Source organism: Nesoenas mayeri, assembly GCF_963082525.1.
Source record: "Nesoenas mayeri genome assembly, chromosome: 5".
Taxonomy (NCBI): Eukaryota; Metazoa; Chordata; class Aves; order Columbiformes; family Columbidae; genus Nesoenas; species Nesoenas mayeri.
The window spans coordinates 57586563-57613629 of NC_137548.1; the positions used below are offsets into that span (position 1 = coordinate 57586563).

The window sequence follows — 27067 nt, forward strand, 5'->3', positions numbered from 1 at the left end:
CACACCACAGCTATGATGGCAACAAAACTTGCATAAAGGGCAAGAAATTTTAAAACTGTATTGAACACAACCAGACAATATGAAAAAGTAATCAAGACAGTACTTTGTTTACTTCCTGTATGTATTCTGTTACAGTTTACTAAAGCAGTATTTTCATTTATTGGCATTTCGTCCTTTCATGTCTAAATATCAAACAATATAAACAATCAGCTAGAATTTAGCTAAACATTTACCATCAAGGTGTAAGCAAATTAGTTTTCATAGCTTCCATTTAAAACACAGAAAATCAGCATTTATTTAGAAGGAATTTATGATGCATTTGTCTCCAGATTAGAGGTAAGGGTACACATTAGTTAGCTTAATACCCTCAGATTTAATCTTCATTATACCTGTAATTTTGGGAAATTCCCTTAGTGCTAAGAAATAAAACACCATATAGAAGGTCTCTAAGAAAGCACTGGTAGGGGTAGACAAAACAAAATTTGAAAACAGCGAGCAATCAGTAGCAAGACAAACGTTTTAAAGTTTTGCTTGAACTTAGAAACACGGTATGGAGCAATCAGTGTGTATAATCAAATATATAGATGTATATAGATGTTATATAGATGGTATATAGATGTTTCATATATCAGTATATAACTGTCTGATTGTACACATGCAAGGAAATATGACATCTAGCTTCAAAACCCCTACATTTTACAGGATTACCTTGACACCCTAGACTATCTCACTATTTGGCCCTTCTATCAATCAAAGTAAAATCACACAAAAAATCCAAAACCAAACCAGTTCAGCTTAAAGCTTTCAGAAGACACTGTAAGATTAGAAATGATTGAACTACTGCCAAAAGAGCTACACAGTCCCCCGTCTTGTCATCTTGGGACTGTCAGCCGTCAGAGAAACCATCCTGCTTCTGCTGCCCTGGTGTGGGGCCACAACGATGCCGTATTCTGCATCCTCCCACCCACGTCAGATCAGGCCTCATCAGAAAGGCAGCCAGGAGGTGGAACATCTACTGAAACTGGTAGACAGGCATGCCTGCAACAAGCAAGTCACATTATTTTTGTTTAGGGGACCCTAGGAACATCAGAGTCATAACTGGTTATTGACTCACTAGGGTAGGATGTTGAACACCCAACCGAACCCGAATCTGGATTTCTTTGTCCTGTCAGTGCACCTTGTGTCGCCTTTTTTTATTTTAAAGAAAGAATCCTGTGCTTCCATCAATTATAATTCCCTCCACATCAACTCAGAGCTTGTCAGTCCTTAGAAAAACTGTGTCTGCAAAAGAGCTGTAGTCATGTGCAAATGTTATGGGATGACTATGTTTGTGATGTGGCAGAGCTATGTGTACAGGTACAGTTTATTTCCCATGCTTCTCTGCGCCCCCAGCGACACACAATACTGTCCCATCTAGCATTTCCACACTGGAACAGAAAACTGTATAGGACAATAAAGTAACAACATACGCAAAGCTAAATTTGAGTCAGGGATTAAACACTTTTTGCAATTAGCAATTTGGTGAGCCTTTCTTTTATCTAGGCACTAAACAAGTGCATGTTTCTACTCTGAAGTATTTTCAGAGAAGTGCTTTTATAGACAGAGTTTGCATGCAGCATGATGAGGGAGAAAAATGACATACAAATAATGCACATCTGTTTTTCAAAAAGCAGTTTTATCCTTATTTGTTACATTTGAAAGGGGATATACGAAAGTTAGTCATCTAGCAACTGCAGACCTCTTAAAAGAGATGAGTACAGAATCACAGATAAAAAAAATACACCTAACTCCCAAGATGACAGGTGCTAGATACAGTATGTGCCTTACACCATCAATCCAGACAACTGCAGAAAGATTTTTATAATAAATATTTCATCATACACTAAATCCTGAGACTTTACCCATGGAAAGAGAGGGTGAAGATTTGTTTAAAGAGATATTCACATACAATATATTAAGCTATTAAAGCAAAATAGAACAAAATTCCAACACTGTCTTGATATGCACTGCATTTGTGTTTATCTACGTCACAGTACTTCAAGTATCAGCTCAAAGAGTCAATGTCCATTTAAGTTTGCCTTAAATCTGAAAACATCACTTGACATACAAGCATCTTGAAAGTACGAGTGCAAGAAACCAAATGATGAATACAGGCAATCAGGATTTCATTCTCCAGTAAGAAAACTACACTGTAAGATTTAGATTTCCAGTACCTAGCATCGGTTAGAAGAAAATCCAAGTATATTTACAAAAGGTGTTTACATAAAGTGATTAGTGAGTTGCAAGTAATTACTGTGTTCCCAGGTACTTTTTAACCACATAAATACTAGAGAAAAATATATAGTTAAAAACCACCATAAACTCACAAATGTAAATAAGGTACCACAGTGGCAACCCAAGGTACCTTTGGGTTTGTTTTCTTTTCAGTTTTATTAGCAAAAGCCACTTGAAAATGCAAAGATTTAAGCTTTTGGTTAACTAAGTTTTTTAAATTGCTTCTGCTCCAGTACATTCCTTCAAAGTTCAAATACTTCACTTTTTTTTTGTAAATGAATAACAAACCATTTAAGGAAACCCTTCTGAATTGGCAGGATCAGGAAGACCTAAGTCAGCTCTTTCAATTAGTCCACTTCTCTTCCCTGGAGTTATTTTGCTGAGACACAATTAACTCAGCACAACATGACGGTCAAAGACAGACTTGCGTTGCTCTTGGACCTGTAACTTCCAACGCTGCTGGGCGTACTCCACTTTGTTCAGTACGTTGGCGCGGCTCCGAGAACGAGCCAGCACATCATGAGCATTTGCAAAAGGCTGGTGATCCTGGAATGGCAAAAATCAGTAGTCAGATCTCAACAATTCCACTGAACAATTACATTAGTCTTCTTTTGTTTTTACATCCCAAAAGATGGGGTTTTGTTTTTAAGGTAAACAAGTTGTTTCAATGAACTGGTTAGTAATAATGACCAAGCAAGCTTTTTAAGTATTTAGAACTGTGCATTGATTTCTCATTCAAGGTAACTTACACAGGTTTCCCAAATAGACCAAACTTCATCACACTGTCAAACAATTCCCTGCTGCCCAGAGATCTCATGGGGAGCTGCCAGACCAGCCGTGCAGTCTTGCATCCATCAGCAGCTGGTGGGACAGAAGCCTGGAACAGACCCAGGCGCTGGCAGGCTCCTGTTATTGTCATGAACGCACTTCACTTCAAAACTGAATTCAAGAGTCAGTTATCTGCCAGCTCAAAGCCATTTACCATCAGGCAGTTCAGGATGTTCACACACAGCCTCTATATAAAACCAACACACTCTAATGTTTACCAAACTAAACCTATTGTAGTGAGCTCTCTAAAAGTAAAGTGTCAATACAGCTGTTTAAGTGACAGAGCTCAACAACAACCCAGTGCTTGTTTAATATTTACTCTATTTTCTGACAGTACCTGCAATGCTTTCTTTCCTTCTAGTAAACAGAATCAAGTTAAAAACAGTAGAAGTTGGAACTGAACTTCTTATTTGGCTATCAAACTGGTTTGGACAAAGCCATGTTGCTAAAGCTGTGTCAAAAAGCATCACATATACAATGCATAACGAAAACTAACATAATTATATCCTATATTAAATGTATGAAGTGTCTACACTTCATACTCCCTATCTTTTTCCCCAGAACACTGTTGAAGGCATTGACATTAATGGATATTTTATTTTGTAACGTGACTGTGTAGAGTAGCTCAATCATAATTCTTCGTAGCACAGAATTATTATCAATGATTCCCATTGAAGTGATGCCTACAAGTCCCACAGCCACACGAGACTCACTGAGCTAAGAAATACACTCACAGAGAACAAGAGACAATCCCTGACCCAAAGAGCTATGATCCCACCATAAAAAACTATGCAGCTGGATATATCTAGAATGGAAATTTAACAGGTGACAAACCACTTCATCTGCAGGGAAACAAAAAATCACAATAGCAACACATTTCTACCATAGAATAGAGAGTGCAAGGGAGAGCACAGAACAAGCTAGATGGCACTGGCTTTCCTGATAACAACAATCTCAGCCCAAAGGCTAGCTAACATCAATTTCTATGTAAACAAGAGGGGGAAAAAGAATTTAAGAGGAAAGAGGTCCATGAAGTGGCTTACATTCATCAGGTGTCACTGCCACCAATGGGCAACGAGAAAGAATAAACACACTGGCTTGAAATTCTGCAAGAAAATACATGTGGTATTTCCCAAGTGTAACAAGGATCAATACCTCAAGAATTTGCAAGAGGGAAGGCAAGGATGGGGATAAGCCATGAGGCACCTTAAATTATTTCATGTTCACTGTCACAGTAGGATAAATAGGAAAGAAGCAGCATGAACTACACAAGGACCTGAGTGCTTTTTGTTCCAAGCGCTACCATAGGTTTAAGCGCTAGCGACTCCACAAGCACACCTAAGAGTCATAGTAACAGTTACAGCAAAACATGAAATGCATCAAGATGGATCAGAGTTCAAGGAAATTCATTCGGCAGTTAAGCCGAGCTCTGCCATGGGACTTACTTAACTTCTGCTTACAGTCAGAATATTTTAAAACAGATTCTGAAGTATCACTATAATTTACCTAAGGTATAAAATAAAATTAAATTGTCTGAGGTATCGCATAGAGCACACACTCATTTATTTCAGATAGGGATCTACCCAATTTACTGTAAGAATACATTCAAATCCCTTCTTTCCAAAAAACCCTCCCAATAAGTGACTGGGAAAATACTAAGATTTCAATACAAAATCATTTGGAATGTGCTTCCATGTAATACACAAGGAAGTGCAGAAACAGTGGGACACAAAAGCAATCATATACCTCTGTCTGAAGAACCTTCATTCCAGACAATGGTAGCCCAAACTTGGGCAACATTAATGCAGTTTTGCTGTGAGGTTCAGGTAAATAAAGACGGCACAGCTGATAAGAACTCTTATCCAGGAAAATGCTTGATTTTGAATACTTAATATCCTCCCCCCACAGAACAGAAACACCTTTTTAAGTCAGGATAGCTGATGTGGTCACTGTTGAAAAAACAGTAGAATTAAAGAATACGCTTTTCCTCAGTTTAATAGCAATGACAGTTGTCATGCCAAAAACCACCTGGAAAAGCTGAGTGCAACTCACACTAAAATTCACAGGTACTGAGCATAACAGAGTTATGAGCATTTACTGGGTTCGAAACCTCCAGATCTATGAAACCACTGAAGCGACAGGCTGTCAGAACCACAGGGCTTTTAAATATTTTTAAAAGTGTTGCCATCATAATTTTGTTTCGTCAAGAAGAAACTTATTTATCTTTTACTATTAACTTCCTATTTACAGGAAGGAATGATTAAAATATTCTTAATTATTCTATTGTAAGACACTAATAAATATTGTACATTTTTTTTTACTAGGTCCCTTTACTCCAGCAGCAATAAAGCACTCATGTCTGCTGAAAGGCTTAGGTTAAGCAGACGGCAATCTTCCCATTGCACACTCTGGGTTTGGTTTCAGAAGTTCTTCCTGAAGTTACGCCACATCTGAAGTGTACTTCACCAGTAATATGACATATATTGACAGCTCAATATAGAAACTCAAGAATTCTTTTATCAGTTTGTGTGGCTCAACACTGATATTTTACCGCCAATCCAGCTGCCACTTTAGAAAGCTTTCCTCTCATTATGGCAATATTTCTCCCAGGCATGCAGATTCATCAGGTTCACATGCACGCAGATTTATCAAATGCAGAGCCATAGTCCATATCTGTATGCTATTCTAAGTCCCCCTTCAACACACAGATGACCTGCTCCCACCGACCAGAATTCCTTATCCACACCGACCAGGTAATAAAGTGACTCACTCCTGCTAGTGCAAGGTTTCGTAACGTCTTACATTCCCTTCCTGTAATGACACTGAAGACTATCTTGTTCCTTATTTATCAGAAGTCAAAAACACTGTGCTGGAGATTGAGAAGGCCAGTAATTATAGGAAGTCGAGTCACTGATGGACTACTCCCCTCTCCTTCCCAAAAAAGGCTGTTCTGATCTGTTGGAATATACTATCCATTCTGGTTCCTAGCTGTAATACTAAGAAACTATTTCAGCATCAATCACTGTTTTACTTCAATAAAATAATTATTTTTTTAATTTTTAGCACCAATAAATTCAAACAGAAACAACAGAAGATGCAACCCCTTTTTCTTCTTATAGAAATACAAGCAGTGAGCAACCTGTGTAAATGTGATCAGTAGCAAGACTGATCAACACTTAAGAAGTTGTACCTCCTGTGTATGCTTACCTCCATTCCTACTCTGTTCCTTCTCCAAGAAAATAATCTGTGCCTAGAGCTGGGATAACTGAAGTAGTCCTCATCTTACTGCTTTCTAGCCCAGTGAAAAAATGGGAGAGTGGCTTCACAGAAGTCATCTTGCAGCTTTCTTTATCTCCCTTCAGGAAAAGCATTTACTGGCAAAAACACTGCTCATCCCAAAGAGTTATTTAAGACCTAACCATCCAAATCTTTACGTTAAGGGAAGTACACAAACACTATGGTGAACTCACCCCAATGTCTTCATCGCTTTGTATAAGCTGTGAATGTCCAAAGAGACGTCTCTTCAGTATGGGTTCTGCCAGTGTAAGATATACCATGTACAGAAGAAGCAGGCCCAAAATAGACAGGTATATGATGATTGTAACCTATAAAATGCAAACAAAGTTTATGCCAGAATTGTGACATTGCCCCACAATCTCTCAGCAGGCAGCAAGGACCAAAAGAACAGTACGTGCAAAGCCTGTGATGAGCCTGTCAATCTTTGGTAATGTCACTAGATGACTTAAAACCTACAAACAGAGAAAAACCCCTGAACTACAACATGGTATTAAAAGGGTTTTGGGCAGACAGCTGTTAGCTTGAAACAGTTTATCTTAGTGAGGTCTTGCTAAAAACCTTATGCTAACACTCTTAAAACAACCTGGTGATGTAAATCTCACCTCAATCAAGACAACTGTTCAGTTTGGCTGCTAAACTGCAGTGAAAAATTTGGGGGTTCCTGCATGGTCTCCATTCTCTAGCACAGAACTGCATTCAAACAGCCACTAAGAAAAATGGGAAGGCAAAAAGAAATACCAAACTTCTAAAAGACAAAAAAAACCAAAAGGAAACTGTAGAAGATGAAAGAAGATGCACTGTACAATCTATTCACCCCAGCCTAGGGCTCAATGGCTCCAAAAGGATAAGAATGTGAAGAATAAAGAAATGACCTGTTAGAACAAACATATATGATTTTGCTCTTTTTAACTTGCCAACATAAAAAGCAAGATAGATGAATAATGAGTGGCCCTGTAAAATAATAATGAAAACAAAGTCCAAAGCTTGACAAAATGCCCTAGAACACTCGGAATATCAGTAAGATGTAAAGCTTTATCTCAAAAGTGGAGATCTTCAATAAAGGATCTCAAGCCTACTCCTTCAGTTATAGCTCAATGCTATTGTTACTACTCAAGAGAAATTCTGAGCAACTACCACGAAAAAAGTTAAATACTAGGCTGCTTTAGAAAATCCTTCCCTTTAAAATGAATATTTCTCTAAAAGACAAAACACACTGATTAATGAGTTGAAGCATTTAACATATGCCAACAGAATGACATTGTTTACCTTAATTGTGACAGAGCTTCTCTCTTCATATTTGCATTCACAACGTAAACAGTAAGCTTCTACATCAGGTCCAGGGACAGGCATAGGTTCAACCACATGAAGACAATCACTGAAGGAAAACAGAAACTGCTCGGTCAGTTTTGAGCTGGTTTTGTTCCACTACACAGGCAGACCCCAGCTGCAGGAGCTGAGAAGTCACCTGTGTGTAAGTTCAGCTGTTCTAAATTATAGGTATCCAAGACCAAAATAAATAAATCACTACTCCACAATTATTTTACTTAAACAATAAATTCAGCTATTGGCAAGCTGCTAAACAAGTTTTAAGAGCTTTCTAACTCAATACAATGTTTTCATTTTCCAGAGAAAGTATTAAAGCTGTTAAAAAAATCAAGTCCAAGGACCTGAATCTGAGCACAAATACATCATTTGACACTGACATCATAGATCAAACTAAGCTCCAGCTACACGCTTCTTTCTTAACCATGTTCAAAAGAGCCTTATTCTACCCTTCCACCATCTGAAGGAAGATTAACCTCTCTTTGGTGTTTAAGAACAGAAGTTCTTTTTTCTTGCCATCACAAGTTACAGGCATTAAAGAAAAAAAAAAAAGGAAAAAAAAAAAGTCAGATGGGTTGTTTCTCTAAGCAACAAAATAGTGAATAAATAGCATTCAGCTTTCAGTACCGGCCCCAGACGTGAAAGCATAATTTGACTTAAGATTACAAAAGATAAGTCTCATGCCAAAAAGCATGGCTGACAATCTCATGGGCACTGTATGCCACCGCACTAAAATCCAGCTGCCATGAGACATCCGCTTCCAGCAATACATTATGTAATTTTGGTCTTTTTATTGACTCAGGTTGGTTTTTCAGAGTTCACACACAAGGGTCTCTGCAAAGCATCGATGGAACAAAAATGATGTTTCACATTTATCCTGGTTATTTCAATGTTAGTACAGCCAGAAGCAGGTAATTAAATAAAACACCTGATATGACAGCAGCAGCATAGGATTCACCACTCTGCTGGGATAGATTACAATGCTGCAAACACTTGGCCAGACACTAACTCATCTCTCCTGGTTTTTTTGTGTTCCTTCTTCATAACTAAAACCGAGTGTCAAGTCACATCCTCTGGAGGGGAGTGGAGGGCTTATTTTTCCTATTTATTTGAAAGTAGAATTACATTCTCCTCTGTGGGGGAGTGGAGCATTCAAGTGACGAAATCAAAAATACATGCAAGTTATCATCTGTGCAATTTCTGTTCATATGATTGAAAGCTTACATCAATATGCTGCATGAGTATGTAGTTTAAGTACAGTAGTAAGTCTGTTACTGTGAATCTATAAAATATTAATATAATTTTTTTTTCTCCAGTTCAGTATTTCAAGTTGCTGTGAAGTGTAAAATCTATCAGAACCTTAGAATTTTGATTATGTATTTCCTTGGACTGCAATTCCACAGCAATTTTAGAGTAAAATGTAGAAAAGGCTGGTTCTTTTTTAAACGATATTCGCACCCAACTGCCTCTATACCAGCACCTTCTCCCTTGCACCCACAGCAGCAGCACTAAGGCAGCAGCTCTCCCGCAGGAAGTCAGGCTGGTCGGAAGGGCAGCTTCTGCACAGATTTCCAGTTCATTCAACCTGCAGACAGGGTGTCCTTCCTTCCTCCTTCTCTCCCTGCACTTCCACGACTGCCACTGCAGTCAGCCTCTGCACATGAAACACCAATACTTTCAAAGCACGAAATACAAACACCAACACTTTCCAAGCGGGTTATTTAACCCTGCAGGTGCTTCAGCACCACTACACCTGCCTAGCGCGCTGTTCATCAAGCCAGGATTGCCTTCAATAGTTTCTAGTCCAAGCCTAGAAGGGTGAACACTTGTGTTGGTTTCACAGAATCATAGAATATCCCGAGTTAGAAGGGATCCACAAGGATCATCAAGTCCAATTCCTGTCCCTGTACATGACAGCCCCACAGTTCACACCATGTGTCTGAGGGCATTGTCCAGTCTCTTCTTGAACAGTCAGGCTTGGAGCTGTGACACCTCCCTGGGGAGCCTGTTCCAGTGCCCCAGCACCCTCTGGGTGAAGAACCTTTCCTAATGTCCAACCTAAACCTCCCCTGGCACATCTTCCTGCCATTCCCTCGGGTTCCGTCATTGGTTGACAGAGAGAAGAGATCAGCGCCTGCCCCTTGTCCTCCCCCTGTGAGGAAGCTGTAGCCGCGATGAGGTCTCCCCTCAGTCTCCTCTTCTCCAGGCTGAATACACTCAGTGATTTTAGCTGCTCCTCATACAGCTTCCCTTCCAAACCCCTCGCCAACTTTATGGCCCTCTTCTGGACACTCTCCAGTAGCTTTATATCCTTTTTATCCGGTGGCGCCCAGAACTGCACACAGTGCTCCAGGTGAGGCCGCAGCAGTGCAGAGTAGAACAGGACAATCACCTCCCTTGCCCGGGGGGACAGTGCTGTGCTTGGTGCACCCCAAGACATCCTGATGTTCACCTAATGTGCCACTTGCCAGTCTGAAGCTGGGAAAACTGACTACTCCAAGTCAAAGAACTGAAACACCTAAATAAGAGCATCATGACGCACATTACTGGTTCAACATTAAAAATTAAATTTTCATTTTATGTCTGGATAAGCCAGCAGTAAGTGGTCATTATACTGTACATCATTCATAAAGACACTAAAAATTGATCTGGCTCTTGTCACACAAGTGACTGATCTAAATACCTAAAGGATGGTATACATCACTCTGTTTTATTCAATAACAAGTCACTTGCGCTGATGCAGATGCCAAACTACAGCACTAAATTTGTTTAATTTATTGCGCGTGAACTAGTAGTGAAGCCTTTCAGAGGTGGCAGGAAGACATCTCAAACACATCAAAGCCATAAAACATTCCCAGATGGCTACTTAAGAAATTATCTCAACAAAATGAGATTTAAGATAGAAAAACAGATTTTTTGAGATTCTATGTGCATCAGTATCTATAGCCATAAAATTAGTCAGGCCTTCAAAGTTCATTTTTCCTTCAACAAGTACCAATATTTATTTAAAGGAAAACAGGGTGTTTTCTGCTAGCAAGGCACAAACTAAGCAATACCCACTGAAAAAATCCATTTTCATTTGCGATTAGCGGTAACGAACAATAAAACCAGTAACACTGCTACTCTGAAATACTTGCTGCAGCTGGAATTCTCCCAGTATGTTTCATCACTGGCACTTAATTTGTCATAGCAGGACTAATGCTGTTAAGTTAATCACGTAGAACAAAAATTCGATTGGACAGTACATTTTATGTTCATTAGTTTAGACTGAAGTTTACAGTGTTGTTTCTCACAATTCTCTTACAAGTACTTTAATAAGTCAGGGTACAACTCTACAGGTAGCTGTTTCACTAATTTCATTCCTGTAATTACTGTGGTGGACCTACTCAGGATCACAAAATTTTCATAATCAAGATGGCAACCTGCTGCTACTTGTCAGATTGAAAAGTCTTTTATGATTTTTTTCTGTATAATTTCTTATAAGTTGATCCAAGAATCCCAAAGCACTTACAACATCAACAAAACTCTAAAACACTGTGTTTTACTTGTATGATTCACATAGACAGTAACACTCAAGGTGAAATTACACAAGGTAGCTATCCCAATGTAACAAATCATTGTCATCTCCTTTTCTTCCCCAAACCCTCATCCCTGGCCATTCACATGAGTCCTCAGCTTGGAGAGGAGCCTGACGAATGCAATAGCTGGTCTAAATAATATATTAGAGCACATTGCCAACGCACAGAGAAACAAGACTTCTCTCCCTTGGAGAAAATATGGTGTTACATATGAGGCCATCTCATATAACTGCACTCTCTGGCTGCAACTGAGGAATAGAAATCTCCAGAAACAAAAGTCTCTAAATGATAGGATGAGTTCCAAGAGTAGAGAAAGAGGAGACAACACCCCCAAATCCTAGTTCCATGGCTGTGCTCCCTTGCCTTTACGCCATTTCAAATCACTCAATTCAAATTACAACATCCCCTTCCCTTCTACTACTTCCAAGTCTAAATAAATAAACAAACATGCAAGCAAGCAAACCAAAAACAGGGGAAAAAAACATTGGATTTCAAGCCTTATCGCTTGCTAGAGCTGAATTCAGAAGTACTTTTAAAATAAAAGTTCCAGTAAGTTATGCAAGAGATGTAATTTCTCCGGGCAGCACCATAGCAGACTCACATAGAATCACTATGGAGCAAGTTCTTAACCAGTAAAACATTATAGTTCTTGATGCCACACACACACTCACCAGTCTTTCTGTGAAATATTTTTGTTGTAAATGTGGCCCAAATGGTCTTTGTAAGGAGGACAGATGCATTTACATCGGACATCCTCAGAATTCTGTAAAGTAAACAACAAATTATCATCAGTAACCATAGCCGGATACAGAAAGCATGCTTTGTGTAATACATGAAATGCTTAACACAAACTACTATCAAGTATCTTTGAATAGTGTTACTCAGGATTTCCTTCAAGTTTACAAGCAAGTCCTCAAAATTACTACGCAAGCAGAACAATTTGTCAAGTAACACCATTATTTTAGATAGCAAACACGTTCTTCACAAGAAAAATCTAGAGTTTAAGCTCACTCTTCTTTTTAAGAAATAACACACATTCGGAAGTTACTGATGTTGGTATATTCAACTATTCTATTCATGAGGGCAGCTGTATAACACAGACATAGCAATAAGCTTAAAACTAATGAAAGAATGTCAACCTGAAATGGAAGCTGGCAAAGAAACCTCTGTGGGTAATTCTGTCCTCCCCGACCACAGCAGAAACAGCTCTATAAGGAAAACTAGTAAGGGGACTAGTACAACCTATGGTGCTCTCCTCTTAAAAGGCAGCAGGATATTGTGCAGCAGAGAGGAAAAAAGTACAAAACTGCAATTCCAAATGAAGGTAAAGCAAATGTGAAAAATGATCGACTTGTAAAAGCAAGTTTTAGAGAAACAAATTAAAATTTGCACAAGCAACAAGAGGCACTGCAGAAAGCAGTAAGGAAAATTAACTGCCTGGTTTGGACATTAAGAAAGAAGTTGCATCATAAGTTAACAGATCACTACTGGGAACGACAGAATTTCAGGGGAAAAAAAAAAGAAAGACCACGTTGTGTATATTTAAATAGGATAATTTCTTCTTTTCCCAACAGCACAAGAACAAAAACCCCATGGAGAGCCTAGAGATGGTCTGCAAGGGGTTATAGATAAAAGCATTCTCAAGCACAAATCAGAAAAACTTATTTGACCAAATAAAACAAGACAGTGGATAAACCTGGCTTATCAGATGCTCAAGGGAATTTCTAACTGCATTAGAAAGGAATGTCTTAAGAGCTATTGGTAAACAACACCTACACTGAACAATCAGGTCACAATAACATAAAATAAGCGTAGGGCAGCTGGAAAACCTCGACTGCATTATATACCGAGTCACTTCTGGGCTCACCGTAGAGAAGTCGAATAGCTGATTATCATTAAAAAGGTGACAAATCCGAGGTGCCGGCACTCTGAAAACAGCAGAGACACCGGGTGCTCCGTGAGTCACAGAGACACTGAGGTGACAGTCTCAAATATTGTGTCGGAAGCACCGACAGCCGAGTGCCCGGGGAAGGGCCACCGCAGGCCTCGGGAGAACAGCCGGGCAGGTCCCGCGGACAGAGCCCCGCGGACAGAGCCCCGCCGAACCCACTGGCTCCGGCCGCCGCCGAAACCGGACCCAAGGGCCCCGGAACCGGGAAGAGAGGCGGGAGGCCCCACCGCGATCCGTTCCCCGCCGCCCCGCTCACCTTGGCCGCAGCACCCAGCCCCGCCAGAGCAGCCAGCGCCAGCAGCGGGCAGAGACGCGCCCAGGCCCCGCACCGGGCCGCCATGTCCGCCCCGCCGCCTGCCGCCGCCAGTGCCCGCCTCCCGCCGCCTCACGTGAGCCCGCGTCCGCCGCCATGGCGGCTCCGTCGGGAGCCGCGGCGCCGCCGGATGGTTCCGGGGTGACGCCGGCCGGCCCAGGCGGGACCCGCGTCCCCGCGGCGGGAAGGGAGCGGCATCTCGGCCGAGCAGCCGCGGTGCGGGGTCCCGAGGGTGCGAGCCCCCAACGGGCGCGGTGTGGCCGTTACCCGCCGGTCCCCACAGCTCCAGCGGCTCCTTCCGCGGTGTCACCCCCGCCGGGCTGGTCCCGTCAGTGACACACCGGGGAGCGTACGGCAGGCAGCGGGGGAGCCTATGTGCACAAGCACGGGCACGTCGCAAGAAGAGCCAGAGGCCACGAATGCACTGCAAAGAGCAAGTTTTATTGAGGCTGTCTCTCTGCTGGGGCATCTCCGCAGTCGCACCTAAGCTCCCAGCAGAGGGGACACCAGCGGGGACGCAGGCGCTGGTCAGTTCAGCCCTGCAAGTCACTTGAGCGCATTTACATTTAACTAACCTCATCGCCATTCTTCCGCTGTATTCCCATACACAGCCCTTCCCGTGGTGCTCGATCGCTGATAATCAGTGGCGCTGTAAATGGGACCTTCGGGTGGCCTGTAATCCAGCTTTTCCATACCTGAGCATACAAGGGCAGTTTATATAAATTCTGATATATCTTATAGACACATTAGAATAGAACACTATAGAATCATTTTAGCTGGAAAAGACCTTTAAGATCATTTAAAAAATGAAGCAAGTCTTCGGCGTCTTAAATAGAGAATAAGGTGCATTTTTTTATATATATAGTATCATAGAATCATTTTGGTTGGAAAAGACCCTCAAGATCATCGAGTCCAACTGTTAACCCAACACTGTCGCTAAACCACATTCCTAAGAACCTCATTTACACGTCTTTCAAACAGCTCCAGGGATGGTGACTGCACCACTTCCCTGGGCAGCCTGTTCCAATGCCTGACAACCCTTTCTGTGAAGAAATTTTTCCTAATATCCAACCTAAACCTCCCCTGGCACAACTTGAGGCAATTTCCTCTTGTCCTGTTGCTTGTTACTTGGGAGAAGAGACCAACACCCTCCATGCTACAACCTCCTTTCAGGTAGTTCTAGAGAGCGATAAGATGTACAGACATATTTCTTGAGAAAACATGACTAAATCCATCAATGTTCCCTATTTGTAGCATGGTGGTGAATTATTTCCACCTAAGAGCTGTGTTCACCTTCTTCCAGAGGACAACCAGTGCTGATGAGCAGCAGCATTTCCAGACACAGTCCCTTCAGACTGGGCAGACTGAATGGTTTCAGAGTTTTCCCTGCTTGGGCAGGAACGCCCAGACCCAGTTGGTGCTGCTGGGGCTGGACCCAGCCTGTCCCCAGCACGGGTGCAATGTCCAGCAAATGCTCCAGCCCCAGCAGAGAAAACGCTTTGGCTTATTTTAGCTTCTCTGACACGCTTCACAGAGTAACAGCAGGCTGCATGACTCAGCCCATTTATTCCATCTCCTACTTTTTATACCTGGTGTCTTTCTTATATCCATTTTTAATCCTAAACTGCTAAGTAGCAACGCTGGACATTGTCAAAAGCTGCTCTGCTTATTCTCTCCTTCCCCAGCCTCCAGTAAGTGGTCATAATTTCACAGGAACTAAAATAATCCTTTAGATATAGTTTACTTTTCAATTGTGCTATTACACTTCGTTTTAATACAGTGAGTTGTGTAATACTAACAGCGTATCGGGCATCTTGATAAAGGAGCTTGAGTTACTATGGAAACACAAAAAGCCTTTATTTAAAATTCAGGGAGAATTGCCAGAGGAGTATAATGAGCATACATCAGGTTTCAGCCTTAGCCAAACAATTTGTCAGTTTAGTGACTGTATCTGCAATGAAAATGTTTTGAAGCATGAAGGTGGCTCAGTGGCTTCCTCACCACCCACGCTCATGGTCTGCAATGGACGAATTGACTGCTAAGTTGAAAAACATGCTGAATTTCTAGAAAAACGTGGATCACGTTTTGAGCTGAAGTAAATAATGCGCAGTTTCAGATCATCACAGCTTACTGTAGGAAAAAAATTCTAATACGTAGTCTGAGAGACAAATTTTCTAACACACTCAGAGAGTTCTCATACATAGGTAATAAATGCACTTTTTTGTTAGATGGCTGGGACAGCCTTTAGGACCTTCAAGCCTGGTCTTGGAGCTTACTCCCACCCAGAGACACCAAAACAAAGAAACAAGAACTTGTGAGCCACAGGCTCTTGGTGCTACAGGAGGTAAAGATTACTCCTTCTAGAAGATGAGTCCATTCTTCCCCTATAAAACAGTAAGTAATGATTTAGTAAGCTGGATGAATTATGAAGAAAAAAAGTAGCAGAAGTTTTTATCTTAACATTTAGATTTTTTCAGGCTTTTAAAAAATTTATTTGTCAGCACAGCAGTATCAAAAGCAATAATGTTAAACTACAGTTAAAAAAAATATAAAAAATGTAAAGAAAAGGTGATTTTAAGAAAAAATATTATTAAATTATTGCCCTGAGTGTAACTGCTTTTTCAGTATCTAATCTTGCAGAAGGGATGGAGAAGGATTTCCTCTCCAAGAGAGCTCTCAAAGGTTTATCTGTGAGTCTGAGCTTCAGTGACACATGCACTGCTCCCTGTGCTGCCAGCTCAGTCCTTACCAGACCAACTCTCTACAAGTTAATTGAGCTGAGTGCTCACATCTAATTTGACTTTTTTTAAATAACATAGAACATGCTTTAATAACAGGATTTGTTTTGAGAGTTGCCATATGTGCTGGCCTCTCTAAGCTAAACCTTGTGCTTTGCTGTCAGTGCACTGCATTGAATTACAAGTGAGCTTTTCACAGTTTTGTAGCTGCCGTCATGTTTGTCTCCATCGTCAACACTCACACATGTAGTGCCCCCGAGAGCTGCTGGCAGCCTCTTTGGTAATTCAGATGCTCTGCTTCTGGGGCTCTGGGGAGGCTGAAATCCTGCTCCACCTCAGCCACAGAGTCGGGGAGCCATGGGGTGCAGCAGATCACTCTGGGCTTTGGGGCAGTCTGAGCAGGGCTTTTCAGAACAAAAGGCAAGACTGTGCAATGAAGGACGCAGCACAGGCAGTGCATCCCTATGGAGCCACTCCAGGGGTGTCTCTTTTCTGCTCGCTCATCTTATAAAAATAGCTAATGCAGAGCTTTATGCCTCCGGGTGCTGTATGTGCAGAGCCGGCTGCTACTTTCTCATTGCAGGGGCCTTCCCAGAGTCGCATCATCCCTGTAGCCAACAGTGCACTAAGCCATGTCTCTGCTCCTCCTTACTGTGCTGCAATGATTCATGTGCGAATAAGAGTGTTTTAAAATCTTTTCACTGTAAAATAACTTTATGCACTAAGTGGTAATAATATTGGACTCTGCTGTGCTGTGTCAAACAATTTGTGTAGGGTGGCTTCACATTCTGCAGCTGAACAGGCATTCACTGTCACAGGGTGGATGTTCCTCGGGGCAGGTAGAGTAGACAGTATTTACCATAATTTTAATCATATGCATTACGATTATTTCTTACTAATGCAAATTACCATCTTTTTATGTCAATTCACCCTGTTCAGATTCAGAACTTGCCTGCTTCCCTTCCTTTTTTCAGCTGAAAAAAATCTTTTCGTTATCAACAATGATATAAAAGAAAAATCTGAAAGGATTATGTAAATAAGTAATTGAATCAGCACTTCTGCAATCATTGCCAACATGAAAGCAATGTGACATTTGCACAAAAAGAAAAACAAAGTGAATACAGATTGTCTTTTGTTTCTTCCCTGTGTTCAGTTAAAAAATTAAAATGATGGCAGCACTTGTTATTACAATAGCCTTTACTTAGCAAAGAAGTGTGGGAAGCAATTAATTACAATGTCAATTGCTCTAGGCTAATGAGAAATTCACCTTTCGGTCATCAGAATCCTTTTGAATACGTTCTGTCCCTGGTGCTGTATCCCTTAAAATAAACAGCGCAATTTTGTATCATGTGTTTCCATTTTGGGCCAAAAACCTTAGTGGCTGTGTTCAGGTCTAGCTGGTATTCTGGCCTTGTGGTCTTTGGCTGCTGGAGAATACAAAGAGAAATCAATGCCGGTGGGTGGATGGCGTTCAAGGTTTACAATAAAAGCAAGCTTTCCAAATATAGGTCATCTCAGAGACCCATTACATTACATTAGTGCAATGTAATGGCTGGTGGCTTCCTTCCGTAACTGGGGCATTATTTTGCAATCTGCTGTTAGAAGTTATGTAAAGCCTTTCACAACATAAATATATGCATATGGAAAGGACAAGCTGGACAAACTGTTTACCTCTGTATTTCTATATTTGTATTGATATTTATGATATGAAGCAAATGGAGGGAAGTGCTGAAAGAGCTCTGCATCTATTTTATCTTCCTGTCTCAGTGAATCCACTCTTTTCTGCGGGCTGTAAGGGTTCAAGGTCCATCTCTGTTAATGCAAGGTCAGTCAGTACTCAAACACGTGAGCATTTTGCTAGTGGTGGCTGGCTCCCCATATCGCACGTGTGGGGAGCATTCCGTGTTCTGCATATGGACTCAATTAGTGACATATGTCATGCTCTTATCAATGCAATTCCTGGTGCATGTCCATTCCTTCAGCAAAGGAGACATGCTGCAAATACCAGGAATAGCAGCTTGTAGATGAGAAGGGAGCTTCAGCTGGTTAGCCGTGATCTTTAAGTCCACAACTCTGACTTCATCCCTTGCAGCATGAAGAACAGCTTCTGCATTTGTTTATTTAATCCAAAATTTATTAACAGCCTCGGCCAGGCCTGACCCAGCAGGACCTCGGGCACACTGCATGTATTGCCCTTGGGAGAGACAAGGTCGGTGCTGCTCCACGTGCTTTGTCTTGAACTCCCTCTCCTCCCCAGGAGAGCTTTTGCCAGAGGCATGTTTGCATAGAGGTAGCTATGTCCAAAAAGGACCCACAGTTTCTTCACCATACAGAGTAGTCCACTGGGATTTCTCTTATAAATCTGTGCTCCCTGTTTTGTGTTCAAAGAGGTCAACACTAAAGGGAAAGTCACTATGAATCCGGAACATGCACTACCCAGTGCCAGTCATTTCATTCTGATCTTTGCTGCAACCTCCATGGAAACACCAGAGCCAGTGAGAGATGCATTAAAGGCAAGGCAAGACTGTGATTATGATACAACTACGGGCCTTTTTGTGGTAAAGTTTATCATTACTTTTCTCAAACTTGTTGCTAAGCAGAGGGACTTTAATCAATAACCTCCATACGTAAACTGGGAACCCCTCCATGTGTTGGCTCTGTCTTCTTCTCTTGCCTGCTATTTTGGTCGCTTTTCCAAAGCACACATCAGACAAGCCCTGGATGGGTGAGGGCCCCTCATTCACACTTTGGTGTCAATAGGAAATGAGGAGCATACGCTCAGCATCATGCTGGCCTGGGTCAGTGGCAGCAACATGGTTATACTGCAGATGCCTGATTTAATTAGGAGCTCTTTACTTTGTCAGCAGACCTGGCCAAGATAAAATGAAAGCTTGGAGGTAATGAATTGAGTTTTGCTTTTTTAACCTTTTTTTAGTTAGCGTTTTTAACCATTCTTAGATCTTGGCTTATCTATTGCATTTATTTCTACTTTCACTGGTCTCTGCGTTGTAATATTAACAATATTCTTTTTTCTTTTTTTAGATACATCATCGCTTATGACTGCAAGAGCAGGAATCTCCATTTTCTTCTTTATACCAGAAACCATTCTTAACCATTGCTTATACCTAGCAACCACAATATCACACAAGCTATTTCTTAAACATAAAGAAAATTCTAGTAATTCCAGATACGTAGACCTGCACAGAGGAGGTAAGTTGCATTCAAAACCAGCATTATGTAAAGGAAGTTGGATACTTCAGATGACCACAAATATTGACACTATGGCAGCATTTTGTATTCTTAGCTTGTACACTGTGGTGATGTACACACCAGGCTCAACCCTTTGTCTTTAGCCATTAATCACTGTGGATGCCTGACTCATATGCTGTTAAAATGTACACAAACAGTGAAAATCAAGTGAAGCCATGTAAGTAAACAAGGCTGTCAGTAACTGCTTTCTAACATGACCTTATTTTGGAGTATTCCTAGAAGAAATTGTGGTTCCCCCAGTCCTTTTCCTCTCACGCCTGTGCCGAGATGCCCGCTCGATTGGCGTAAAGTCTTGTTCCATTCAGATCGCAAGGAGTGACACCACTTCCACACAAAGGGATGTTCTGGCTTTTGCATTTCATTCAGATTAAATCTCTACTAGACACAACCTAATCACTGGCTCTCCTAGTGCTGCTGAACACCATTGATTTTATATCCACCGCTTTGCCAGAGTTTGTGCAGAAGACAGCAGCTGCTCTACTTCCTCTGTTCCCATGACAACACCCTGCAAAGCAGCTCCCTGCGAGCTGCCCTGGCTGCCTCATCGCATCCCACAGCCATGCCCAGGCTGCGACTTTCAGCCCCAGACACCACCTCTTCCTTCAATTAACAAAACATGGTTTACCAGGAAAATAATATCTATTTGAAATGGCAATGTTTTGATTGTCAGAGCACAGAGTATTAAGCTCTCCAGTACCCAAATGCTGGGAGGGTGGCTGAGTTTGCCATTTTACACTGTGCATGGCTGCGTGGTAATGTAATCAGGAATGACTTTTGGTTTTGCTCCAGGGACTATATTTTTTTTTCATTGTTGCTGGGTACAGTGTGCCTGATTCTCCATGTACACTGAAGTGAATTAAAATATAATGGCACTTCAAGTAACTCCTGATTTCATGCAATAGAAGGCAAGTAGTTGCTCAGACTAATTACTGGAGAGAGGAAGATCTGCTTTCATTGGAGGTGAGTCTCACCCTGCCTGTCCTTCAAAAGCTGGGGAGTACCCTGAGAGTGAGGCCTTCATGAGGGCCGAATACGGATCAGTCAAGCCAGCAGCTCTCCAGACAGAAGTCTTTGGACTTGATACCTTTGGCTGTCTAGATGAACAATGTGGAGCATAAAGATGAGTTCAGGGCATTGAAGCTTTGGGGCAGCAGAGGAAAGTGAACTGAGCTTTCCTGCCTCCCAGTCCAGTGCAGTGCTGTAGTGAGCTGGAGGATCTTTTCTTTTTGGTAAGCTAAAAATATTTTAAATAATATTTTAAAATAACATTTAAAACATTTTTTCCAGTACAGAGCCCAAGATTGTTTTGCTTTTTATATGTAGACTAATGGCTCAGTTTGTGACTCTGACTGTTATCACTCCCAGTTGCTCAGTATTTGTCTCAATGAGTGCATGTTATCATCCAGACAGAAGGGAATCAGAATTAAGTTTGATAACAAAGAAAGGGCTGGGATCCTTGCACAGACCCACCAAAGGGCTGTAGCCCACATAAGGGCTTTTCCAAGCCCAGCCGAGAGGAACTTGCAGCTGAATGCTAACAAGGTTATACACTTTCCAGAATGTGAAGAAACCCAGGGATCAGCACGTGCTCTGTCTTGGCACCCCCATGGTCTTACCAAGGATGGATGTCCTGGTTTTTGTCTGAGGTGCGAGCGAAGGGCTGACTTACCACTTCTGATGTCCTGGAGCAGCAAGTGCCTGTAAGAGGCCATCACGGCTGCCTCTGTGAGCCAGACCCAACGCACCCTTCCTCTGACTGCGATCTCTGAGCGTCCCTGGCCTCGCACATCCCTCTGCATCACTCAAAAGACTTGCATGATCCAAACTCTGGAGCTGTGTTCACCCGTCACATGGCTCAGTACAAGGTACTCCTTACGATGCGTTGGATGGTGCTGACAGGCCCACAGGTGACAGCACATAACGCACCCTGGGCTGCTACCTCTGCTTTTTATAGCATTGCAAAGACTCAATATAAAATCCACTGCAAAAAGCTCATTGCCATGGTAGACAGAAAGCGATTTGCATGCTGTTAGCTCAGGGTACCTGCTGAAAGGCTGTTCGTCCTGCTGTGTGGTGGTCACAACATGCATATTTTGATTTGCTCCATTATTGTGTTGTCCAGCCCCAGCATGAGCCTGCACACTACCTCCTACTTCATTCGATTACTGGCTAATCTGCTATTGCATTTTATTTGGTCTGAGCCTTAAAGACCAAATCACGTCTACTGCAGATTACACAATGTCCATCTGTAACTTTGACAGCTTCAAGCAGGTGCTGAGGAACAATTAGATCACTGTCTGTAGAAGTTGCCATTTAACTAAGAAAGAAAAGGCAACTCTAAATAAGACAGATGCAGAGGGAGCCCAAAGATTGCTCACAGTGATAATGAAAATTAATCAAACGTCATTAGCAGACTCCAGAGAGCACAGTACATCATGTGCTTCTGAGATGCGCTTCTGGTTGTCCTTTGCCTGACAAGAGCACCCGCTTCTCTCAGCTCAAGGGCAGAAAGGAATTTTGCTGCATCAAGAAAAAGACCCAAATTTGGACCCTTTCTCAAACAGAGTGAGCTGGTGTTTTTTCAAAAGGAGTTTGGGACAGCCTGTGGTTTAGTGGTGCTGAGCAGGCATGCTCGCTGGGGAGGTCAATAAATACATACAGGTGATTCTACTAAATGCATAGCCTTGCTTTTCTTCCTGTAGAATGATGTTTACCTGGAGGTAGTCTGCCCTGAGCAGTGCTCCCCAGGAGGCTTCTTCTGCACCCACCTAAAGGCAACTGTGATGGGCTTTCTGGCAGGCAGGGTAAGAGAAGAGGGAGGGTTGATTATGAACACCAGCCTCTTATAGATCGTTTTTGCTCACAGTTGTTTCTGCTAAAACCTTGTCATGTCTTTCCTTTTGTCCTCTGGTCTGTCTTCTTCACTAGCCAAGTTGCCCTCATTTTAATTCAACAGCCTCAAAAGCTGAACACCAAGTGTGCTCTGTTTGTAGCACATTTAAATATACTGGAACCAGGATTAGAGCCTTGGAGCTTTACAACAACTAAATGTTTTCTTTGGGTTTCGTGTATGTGTCTTTTGTTTCCTTCCTTTACTTATCCACCACCACCACTTATGTTTATAGTTTGGTATTGTGAGAATAGTGGGAAAAATAAATAACTGATCTTGTTAAAGATGTGTCAATTTAGGCTTAAAATGAAGAAAAGAAAAATCTGAAAGAGTGAAAGAATTTCAAGCTTTAGGTTTGCACATACACAGTTAGTCATGCAGACCTGCAGCCCTTCCACAAACCGCTGTCATGGTGATGCTTTTCATCACTTCATCCTCTCAAGCAGGCTCCTGAGACTTTCTCCCCCAAAGCTTAGCCCTGGGGAAAGCCCACAACCTACTGCCACTGTGGCAGGTCACACCACTGAGGATGGGGCTTTACCTTTGCTGTGCTGGGCATATGTTGCATTAGTTACATGTGACTCTCAGGAAAACATAAGCCATATTTTTTCCTAAAGCAATAAAAAGCACATCTGGATCACCTTAACTCAATTTGGGATGGCGGAGAGCGGAAGTGTGGGGAGAGAAACTGATGTGGGCTCGTTGCCATCAGCATCTTCTAATGCAATTTTTGAATGAGAGCTTCCTATTAACTCCCCCTTCATACAGACTATGGTGATTCATTACATTAGTGCTTTCTCTGAGCAGGTTTTTTTCAGCTGCCACTCTGCTTGGTTGCTCTCTGTATGGGTTCAGACGAACCCCTTCTCTTTTATGGTAACTACTTAGATAATTCATGAATTCTCAGTAGCACAGTCGGATGCTGTCCTGAGGGCAGGGAATGCTCCCTGGGGTGGAAAATTATGTTGGCAAGACAGGGAGGACTTTGCTGAGCATTAAATAACAGCTAAATAATGTCAACATAAAGTCACTATTCCTTGTCAAAACAAGCTTAGACTTTCTCTTAGGCTGTGTTTGCCTGGTGAGTGGAGCAAGCGCAGCCCTGTTTTGCCACGTAACCCTGAGCCATATGCACAGCACGAGTAAACAGGATTTTGGAGCTCCCGTGGTGGGACAGGTGTCCTGCACACCCTGACAGGGGCCTGGGGGGCCTGTAGCAGCAGAGACAAGAGTTTCTTGCATGCCCCATCCTACCCACACATCCAGACTGTCCATTCTCCCAGCCTGTTAGCCATAACCACAGCATGCTCAGAGAGCAAATTATTTAGCAAAGCCTTACTGTTGGAGGAGGAGGTAAATTCCTCACCTACATAGTCTTCTTCCCCTCATTAGTATGACCTTTTCAGAGTGCCTTGCTACAATGAGCAGAAACAACAGCGTCTCCGCTGGTTAAATCATTGCTTGGTTGAAAGCTCCTCTAGGAACCTGTCCCAGTAGGCTCTTCCTGGCTGTTAAAACATTGACCAGGACCATAAGGAGCCCCACTGAGATATGTCTCAGGCCTCACAGCTAACCTATACCTGGGATCTTTGCTTTACTCATTACTTAATTTGAAGGCAACTGAACAGGACACTGGAAGATGGCTCATGACCTTAATATCACAGCATATGAAGCAGCAGGAGGAAAGAGACGGAATACAGAAGCTTGCTTGCAACAAAATGTGGTTTCCTTTGGAGAAAATTTATCTAAGAGAATGCTAAGAGGTAAATGCCAAGTTAATTAGCCCTCATACATAATTTGTTTTTAAAAATACACTGCCATCTCCTTCTGGAGGAACAAGAACCCATTTTCCCCTTCTGTTAGCATGAAAAGTCAAACCAAAAAACGTCATTGAAGCCTAAACCAAGAGGTGTCACGATGCTTTCAGCAGAGGAGAATTCTGTGAGTAGAAGGACCTTAAAACCCACAAATTTCCTCTCTAAACCTGCCAAGCCAGAAGGCCAAACAGCTCTTCCTAGCTCACCGATGACAGCAGACTCAATTCACTGGATTCTCAGACGTCTGCACTGTGGAGACCCAGTTTCCCTGTTACGCTAGCTCCAAGTCACATTTTGACTGATTATAGGTTTTTACCTCCTCTGCCAGTACCCAAAGAGGCTAGTGACGAAATCCTGATAATCTCCACTGGCCTGGATAAAACCAGGTCACAGGGCTGCAACACGCTCATGCTGGGCTTTGTCTTCCACCCAGGGATTTTGAAGTGTTTCTTGGCTTTGTGATCCAGGGAGGACAAATGATTCACCCCAATTACATTTTTTCTTTTCAAATCAATAGCCAGAGTCATCTGGTGTTGCAGAGTTTCTCTCATGGAGCCTTTTTGCCCTTGTAACTCAATGTGTTTTGCAGCCATCAAGTGCCTGATCAATCTCCTTGCTTCATCTGATCTGTTTGGGGAGGAACAGAGGACCAGGGTTTATAGCAACACTTTAAAATTTATTGGTTTTGTCATTGAGAACATAGGTCTCAATATTACTCTTTCCCTTCAGCAGTATTTTTCAAAGCTGCCTTTGCCTGCATTGCCATTGAGATGCTTCCCAGCTGTCAACATCTGGAAAATGCGGTGGCCAGTTGTGCACCACGGGGTTGCAGCTGACAGCAGTGCTCAGCCCAGCCTGCCATTTCCTTACCGCTGAGTTTTTAGCTGGCTGGGTCCAGGTCTCTCCCCTCAGACTTCCTGGTAGCCCCCTCTTAGTGCTTCACCCCTTGGGGGATGCAACCACTGCCTTTCTTCTGTCCCCAAAGCAGGGCACTGGATTTCCACACCCGCTCTGTCACCCGTGGGGCTGCTGCCCTGCAGGAGCACAGGTTGGCTGCAGCCCGGAATGGTCCCAGCAGATGTGGCACCATTCAGAGCAGCCCAAACAGCAGCACCGTGCTGCTGGACACTACAGCGCAGGGCATGGGGCCGGAGCAGCCTGTGCCAGCCCCCTAGGCTGTGAACCCCCCCAAAAGACACCTTGGGGTGGTCGCTGTCTCCTCAGCTGCAGTAGCAGTGTCTGAACATCCACTACAGGGAGGAGGTTGTTTTCCCCTGTCTTTGAGAGGTGAGAGGAGGTGAGCGGTAAATCAGTGCTGGCCCTGCCACTGCCCTGGGGGTACACGTGGGCAGCAGAGGCGAGACACGCAGAGCTGAAGTGGCCTTGAGAGCTCCCCACCTTCTGCAGATATACCACCTGTTTCTAGGATACTCAGCAGTTTTACATTTAATGAGCATGTAGCTTTACACCTCCTCCACTTGTGTGAGCTGAGATGCTTTTACGGAGAGGTCTACCACATCTCACAGTGGGGGCAGCCACTGTGCCACTTGCTCTCTCTTGAACCCCAGACGTCAATCCTGCTGCATTCAAAAAAAGGAAGAAATAATAACCCCGCAGTGTACCCCCAGCTAGTTCTCCCATTGCTGTGGCTTCCTGTCATTCCTGAACTCCTGGTATTTTTAGGTTGTTGACTGGCTTCACACACACTTTGAGAGTTATGCAGTCTCATCCTGGGGAAGTGGTGGCAATGCCATTCTTGTAGCAAAATCGTTAAATCAATTGACTTTTCAGCAATGCCATCTCTAGTGAAATGTCACTGATACCTACAGCGCCATCTCCAGAGTCTGTAGACTTTCATCAGTGACGTGGTTGTTAACAGAAGAGGAGGAGGAGATCAGCACATGCCTGAGCCAGCCCCAGCAATGCACAGCCCGTGGAAAAGGGGAAAAAGAGAAAACTCAGCTTATGTAAAGGAGCAGATTTTCAATTGATGGAAACCCAGTACCTCACCTCCATTTATTAAGCAAACAGGTGATAAAGCAATACAGAGCTCAATAAATCAGCAATGTACAGCCCTAAAACTTATGTTTATATTGAAATAAATCATCTAGTTATTTGCTTGTGAGACATACAAATCAAATTTGTTTTCACAACATGTTGAGCATTACGTTATCATCAACAAAACAGTAATAGAAAAGCCCGTAAAAAGGACCTCTCTGGAGAACTATTAGGTAACTGATTACCCTGCAGATAGCTGTGGAGAGACGCCCCAGTGGGTCTGGTTTAATCAGCTGCTCTGCTGGCTGAGGCGATGAAAAAGTGTTAGTGCATCTCAGCAGGATACAAAGTGCGTGTGAATGATGTTGCTGTAAGGCTACTCCTGGCAATGTCCTCTGACTTACTGCTCAGATCAGCAGCAAGTGCTGCTGCAGAGCAGCCAGCCCAGAAAGAGCTAAACTGGACAGTCGGCTCCATAGCTGCTTGAACTGATGTGGAGAGGAAGGTGGTGGGGTCACCAGCAGACCCCCACTCTACAGCCCCAGGGTGCTCCTCCTCTGCTACTGCCTGCCTGCATGGCCTCATGTGCATCACCTACAATGAAGTACAGACATGAACTGGGAGTCCGACAGCCATTCTGCACTGGCTGCCCAGATCTCTAAAGTTTTTGGTGAGCGTTGATGTCTTAATCACACTTGCCATCTTAATTGCAGGAACTCATGCATCAAGACCCTACACATTCCACCAACTTTTTGAAGCACTGTGATGGACCCACTAAGGCTCTTGCTAA

General features: G+C 42.7%; 1 protein-coding gene across 2 annotated transcripts; it reads right to left on the minus strand.

Moving 5' to 3' along the window:
• Positions 1 to 91: 91 nt before the first annotated feature.
• On the minus strand, positions 92 to 13620 carry TMEM9B (TMEM9 domain family member B). Of its 2 annotated transcripts, XM_080345926.1 has the most exons (6): positions 13508 to 13619; positions 13168 to 13228; positions 11972 to 12063; positions 7666 to 7774; positions 6573 to 6707; positions 92 to 2820 (listed from the first exon to the last, which is right to left on the minus strand). In XM_080345926.1, exons 4-6 carry the CDS (start codon positions 7747 to 7749, stop codon positions 2665 to 2667), a joined length of 375 nt encoding a protein of 124 aa, XP_080202052.1. In that variant the 5' UTR covers positions 7750 to 7774; positions 11972 to 12063; positions 13168 to 13228; positions 13508 to 13619; the 3' UTR covers positions 92 to 2664. The 2 variants fall into 2 exon arrangements, with proteins under 2 accessions (XP_080202052.1, XP_080202051.1); XM_080345925.1 differs by lacking the exon at positions 13168 to 13228 and having other exon boundaries at positions 13508 to 13620.
• Positions 13621 to 27067: the final 13447 nt, after the last annotated feature.

Excerpts from the sequence above, each read along its gene's own strand:
- TMEM9B (XM_080345925.1), bottom strand. The coding sequence starts at position 13,591 with ATGGCGGCCCGGTGCGGGGCCTGGGCGCGTCTCTGCCCGCTGCTGGCG. Across the intron at positions 12,064-13,507 it reads GGCTGGGTGCTGCGGCCAAG|AATTCTGAGGATGTCCGATG; the intron begins GTGAGCGGGGCG and ends TTTACTTTACAG. Across the intron at positions 6,708-7,665 it reads GAAGCTCTGTCACAATTAAG|GTTACAATCATCATATACCT; the intron begins GTAAACAATGTC and ends TGCATTTTATAG.